Source organism: Tympanuchus pallidicinctus, unplaced genomic scaffold (genome assembly GCF_026119805.1).
Source record: "Tympanuchus pallidicinctus isolate F22 unplaced genomic scaffold, pur_lepc_1.0 scaffold16, whole genome shotgun sequence".
In the NCBI taxonomy this organism is placed as follows: Eukaryota; Metazoa; Chordata; class Aves; order Galliformes; family Phasianidae; genus Tympanuchus; species Tympanuchus pallidicinctus.
Window position 1 is genome coordinate 502,088 of NW_026294679.1, and position 6,000 is coordinate 508,087.

General features: G+C 57.9%; 1 protein-coding gene across 7 annotated transcripts in view; it reads right to left on the minus strand.

The window, feature by feature from the left end:
* The window catches only part of PWWP2B (PWWP domain containing 2B), a 125,327-nt gene extending 119,663 nt beyond the window's left edge, over positions 1-5,664 (minus strand). For all 7 annotated transcript variants that reach the window (XR_008205069.1, XR_008205070.1, XR_008205071.1 and 4 more), the window contains exons 1-2: positions 5,490-5,664; positions 1,492-3,103 (exon numbers count right to left, since the gene is read on the minus strand). Coding sequence is in view for 4 of the 7 variants with exons in the window: in XM_052677054.1 (XP_052533014.1) it covers positions 1,510-3,103; positions 5,490-5,626 (1,731 nt within the window). In the remaining 3 variants the exon portion in view is untranslated. The remainder of the gene's footprint in view (positions 1-1,491; positions 3,104-5,489) is intronic.
* Between the last annotated feature and the right edge of the window lie 336 nt (positions 5,665-6,000).

Genomic DNA, 6,000 nt, shown 5'->3' on the forward strand with positions numbered 1-6,000 from the left:
TCTTACTTGACTGACTGTCCAGTTGTCCAGAACTGATGGTTGGACTGGATGATCTTGAAGGTCTTTTCCAACCTTGGTGATTCTGTGAACCCTGAGCCCACAAGATGAACGTGCCACAGTCTCAGTACACACTCCAACCAGGCTTGTTGGGATGGAATAACTCAATTCAAGCAAGTTTGTCGCTCTCCAGCAAAGGATACAAAAGACCTTTTTTGCCCCAGGATTATAGGAGCACTAGCCATCACAGTCGCACTGCACTCCAATTGCTGAGGTACAGAGCAGTGAGCAGCCCGCAGCAGGAGCAGCACTGGCACATGCACAAAAACAGTCCTGGCATCAGAAAGAAAACTCGGGGAAAAGCTTACAGGACAACCAGTAAAATCCACTGCAGGACACTCTGTAACAGGCGTATATTTGACAAGGAGATTCTGCCCAATGATAAGTAATGGTTTTCAGATTAAAAACTAGTCCACCCCCTTGTTTAATACTATCACAGATGAGGTCCCACCTAGGAAACTACGACTGGAAGGTTGTGCAACAGTTCTAGATCTTCCTCAAGGTGATGGAATTTTCCCCATGGATTTCAGTGCGGCAGGCAGCAGCAGTGCTACACACAGCCATCCACTCCCAGCCACACTGCGCCCGGCATCCACAGCTACTGTGTTTTCATCAGGGACAAAGTTTTGCTGTTTAGTGTGAGAGGAGGCCTCCCCACCTCCACGCTTGCAACCAGCAGAAGTACAATGCAGAGGCATCAAAAAGAATTAGTTCTCATTTTCATGTTTCCAATTTTATGTGCTCCACGATGTGAAGACCAAAAGAATAGCAGTTGGTGTCCTGACCGGCCTGCAGCAATGCACCAACGCTGCAGCAAGCCAAGCCAGGGGCTGTGAAATACTGCTCCCCAGCAGCCAGTTTTTAGTAGCATCATTTTCAATAGTCATAAAGAAAGTGCCATCATAAGAAATAAACGGTGCAGGGTTGCAGTAACTGCAGGGGAAGAAAGGACCTTCAAAAGCATCTAATTCTTGTGGGTAACCACTTGGTATCAGCACCTACGTGTGATAAATACAACCTCAACTCCAGGAAGAGCCTTAGTTCAGAAAACAGCCTGGGGCCGCTGACCCTTCAGCCTGACAGGATTAGTTCTGCCTCAACTGAGATACCACCAGTACTCACCACATCCCAGCTGCAGACGACTCTCCTACCCCTGCAATTCCATCAGCTCTCCGAGCAAACACCGCTCGCTTCCTGAAGGGGTCAGCTGCTTTGGGCACCCCTCACAATTTGGGCCTCGGTCCCATAGTCCTCCCAAAGCTGTGGAGCCAACAGCTCTTATCGCCTCTGAAATCGCCACCACCTGCTCACACCCAGGCATTTAAGACTAAGAACTGCTGAGATCAGTTCTTAAGAAATGCAAACAGTGGAACGTTGGTTAAAAAAAGACATGGAAGCTCCTCCGAAGGAAGCGCTGGCCCAGCAAGCACTCACCTGATACTGGTGGCACAGTTATGTTTCAAACTGTGTTAAGAGATCTCTTATTTCTGGAGTCAGGTGCTCCACCGCCTTGGCAGCCTCTGTGATGGCTTTGCGATACATCCCTTTCTTCTTGCGATTAAATCTCAGTTTGAAAAATTCAGAGAAAGGAGAAAGTTTTGAAACAGATAAGAATGAAGTCGTTGGAGAACCAAACCACGACACTTTGGCTTCCCGCCATGAAGGCTCCCCATTTTCCTTCTGGCTAAGGTTTATGTCAAGAACGCGTGCCGGCCACCACGGAAATCCATGAATTTTACCCCACACAATATCCCCCACTGCCACAGTCCTTCCGTCTTCAGTGACGCATTTAGACACGCTTTGGGTATGCAGCCTAACCGTCAAGGGCGGCACAATTTTACGCTCATCTTTTGAAGATGAAGAGACAGACGCATCATCACCAGGTAAAAAGTCACACATTTCTGGTGATGTTACCTCCGAACTAGAAGACTTGGATTCGTCTAGACTGTCATTACTACACACTGACAAACTAGAAGAATCCGCTTTTCTCTTCCGGTAATTCATAAGGAAAGCCAAGTTTTCGTGTCCGTCTTTACCTTGGGGAAACCTTTTAAAGTCGTCATCTTCACCCGAACTCCCCGAAGAGATCTCGGCCAAACCTCTGTCTGCCGATTCACTGGCGTAAAACGCACTGGGATTCGTCTCCCTGCTGTTCTGAAGGACGTTTATCTCATCGATAAGTTCTGCCTTATAGATAGAAACGCTCTGGCCGTCGTTGATGCGATGGGGCTTCAGCCGGATCTTTGGAGGCGGGACATCAGCACTGGGATGCACTGGCCGCGTCAGCTTCAGTTTGGGGATGGAAGCAAGCTGGCTGCCCACTGCCTTGTCCGTGAAGCCCTTGGTTTCTTGACATTGCTCAGCATCTCCGACCTCCTCCCGGTCCTCCTCTCTGTTCTGCAGCAGCTGTTCAGGACAGAACGGTTTCACTGAGCCGTGCACCCGGGAGGGGATCTTCACCACCTCGCCTTTCCCTTGCGGCGTGCTGTAGGATATTTTGATAACTGGCGTGCGATGCACCAGCTCCCCGGCAAACTTGTCATCCTCTCTCTTCTCTCTTTTGTTCCTTTTCTCCAGGCACTCAGAGTCGCTGTGCTTTTTCTGTTCCTTGTCCTGAACGCCCAGCTTCCTCCTGGTTTTAGCGTTCTGCCCCGCCGCGTTCTCGTCCTCGGGGTTCAGGGTATTTTTACACTTCTCGCAGAGCACCTGCCTGGGCCGCAGCCTGATGGTGCTCATGATCAGGCGTCCCGGGTCTCTGTTCCGCGACAAACGTCGCCGCGTCCTCTTGATGGCCCGCGGCGGCGGCTGCGGAACCCACTGGCTGTAGGTGTGCCGCAGCCACAGCGGGCGCGGGAACGGCGCTCCCTCGAAGTAGGGCGGGTATGGCGGCACAACGCCGGGCGGCGCGGGCAGCAGCGGCGGCACCTGGTCGTCCCCGGGCTGCGGCTGCATCTCACCGCGCGTGGGATCAGCAGGAACGGCGCAGGCAGCGGCAGGAGGGTCCTCGGGCTTTGGGAAGGAGGAGGGCAGACAGAACAGCCCGGACCTGGAGCGGGGTGAGAGATGGAGGGAGACGGTCAGGGTGGTGGAAGGGGCGCCTCTGCACGGCTGCGCAGCTAACGCGCGAGTTCCACAAAAACAAAAAAGCACACCACAAAAAGCTTCCGTGTCCTAATAATGCGGTATTTTTCCCTTTTAAAACAAGGCAACCATATCTACAACTGTTTCAAAATTTAGAAAAGATGCCCTACTCCTGTGCCAGAGAAGAGCTTCTCTTTCCACGCACTGTTTGCACAGAGAGGTTCTGCACTGACTTGTAAGTTCCAGAAGGCAAAGCAGCACGCTCTGGGAACAGGCTGGTAGAGGCACAGGAAGGCAGTGCCCCATACGTGCAAGTGCAGCCCCAAAGGAGCCACCAAAGCCCCTGCCCGCACTGTGCCTGCACACCTGGCTTTCAGCTTCCCACTCAAACCCGCAGCACCTGGTTTTGCTGTGCATCTCCTGCTTCCCAGCCATGGGCTCACTGGTGCAGTTCTGCTCCTCCCCTCGTCTTTGCATATGTGACCATTTGTAACAACAAATACGGCACTGCTTCAGGAGAGCCGGGGTAAGGGCAGCAACTGTCGGTCACTGCCTCATTTCAGCATGTGTCATCCAAGCACAGGTACTGCCATAAGGAATTCCTCTGCGGCCCCAAAGCTCAGAACTGCACCTCATCTCTAGCACCAGAATCCCTGGCTATGGCCTGACACTTGGCAACACAATGCCAGCACAGCACTTCAGCAAATATCCACTCCTACGCACAGCACCAGAACGGGCATCTCTCGCTATCCTGACTTTCCAGAAATCCTTCTGTGGGGATCCTTAAGCGTTTCAGCTTCTTTACCATTTCTGAAATGAGGTATGGATGAGTCACTAAAAGCCCCAGCAATGCAGAGAAGCCACAGACCAGGCAGCAGATGCAGCCATAGACTGCAGCTCCACGGGGGCTCACCGGGCACTGCTCCCCTTCCAGCTGGCAGGGAACAGCTCAGGGTGGCACAGAGAGGGCTCTGACCACTCTGAGGGGCTGTCACAGGGGATGGGGTGACGCTCTGAGCCCCAGCTTCGCTCTCCTTCACTCAGTCACAGACCATCTCTCTCACCTGACCTCCACGAAGACTCCAAAGTTTAAAACCAAAGCTTACAGAAAGAAAGCAAGGAGGAATCAATCTGACTCCAGTACCTGGTCACTGCTCCTCTCCTGCTGAAATAAAAGATGAACTGAAGTGCCCAGATGCTAAAGAGAGGGTTTACCAAAGGCTGGAGCACAGTGTGCTACGCTGTGTCGGTCGGTGTCACGGGGATCTGTGGAGGGCTGCTTGTGTAATTGGGAACGTGTTCTTGCCCTTAGAGCTCGGGCTCGTCCTCAAGGAGACAACTGAGAGGGCAGGTACCTCTCAAATAACAACCAAGGGAGCGAGCACACTCTGTGCAGCCAAAGATGTCAGCATTGTTCATAGGACAACGGGAAGTAGCACCATCTCCAAAGCTCTGCCTATAAATTTTGGTTATTTCAGGCCATAAAACCATTCCATTTGGCCGTCCCAGAACACCGCCCTGCAGGAACCCACTGCTGCTTCCCCACAGCAGCTCGCTGTTACTGCAAGGAGAAGCACAAACCGCGCTGGCCTTCTCACAGCCTGGCTGCTGCTCACACCGGGCCCAGGTGTCCGCTGCTGGCTCTGCCCACAGCAGACAACTCCGTGCAGGGGCTGCGGGCCGGCGGGCACCGTGCACTGCAGACACTGCCGGGCCGGGCGCCCCATCCCATCCCCCCCAGCTCGGGGCGCACACAGCCACGTGGGGTGGATCCCCTCCACCCTCGGAGCGGGAAACTCCGTCCTTCCATTTATACTCGCACACAATTAATATCGACCCATCAGGGGGTTCGGCTGCAACAAAATCGGTTCCGTCAGCAAAGGCGCCGACCTCAGCCGAACGCACCACCGCACCTCCACGAGCGCGGCACCCCTACCGGCGCTGCGGGAATGCGCGTGGCGGCGCGGCGCGGCCTGCAGGGCGGCTCGGGGTCACCTCCGCCGGGCGGCGGCACGGAGCGGGGCGGGAGGGCGCGGGGCAGCCGTCCTGCGCAGCGGCGGAACCCGAACCTACCGACCTCCTTCCGTGCCCGCCGCATCCCCGGCGGGGCCGGGCCCGGCGAGCGGGACGCCGTACGGCGCGGGCACACGGCCGGCCCGGCCCCGCGAGGCTCATCGGGTGCGGCGCCCGCGGCCGGGGGGGGGAGGGGCTCAGGTGGGGTCTCGCGCAGACGCCCCGCACCCCCGCAGGCCGCGGCCGGCAGCACGTGGCGGGACGGCGGCCCCGGGACCCCGCGCCGCTTTGTTCCCGCCGCGCACCGGCGTCCCGCCCCCCCCCCCGTCCCGCCGTACTTCTTGCTGCAGTCCAGCAGCACGCCGGCGAAGCGGCGCTCTCCGCAGCGCAGCGTCACCACCAGCGTGTCGTTCACCACCTGCTCCACCAGCACCGGCAGCCACGCGCCCACCCGCGGCGCCTCCGCCTCCGCCATGCTGCCGCCGCCGCCGCTCCTCCCCTCCCGGCGGGGCCGCGCCGCGCGATGACCTCACGGTGCGGGCGCCCGCGGCGGCGGAGCGGCGGAGCGGAGCGCTGACGTCACGGCCCCGCCCCCGCGCCGCGAGCACCCGGCGGCCCCCGCTCGGCGGGACGGGGCGGGGCCGCGCGCACGTGCGCGGGGCGGGCAGGGGGCGCTGCGCCCGGATACGCGCGCGCCGTGTGGGCGGGGCCGCGGCGGCTGGGCCGCTCTCTCGGCCGCGCCCCCCGCCCAGCCCGGCGCGCGGCGCCGACCAGCGACACCGAGGAGTCGGGAGCGAGCAGCGAGCAGCGCGGACCGGCGCGCAAAGGGCGCGTCCGTGTGCGGACAAC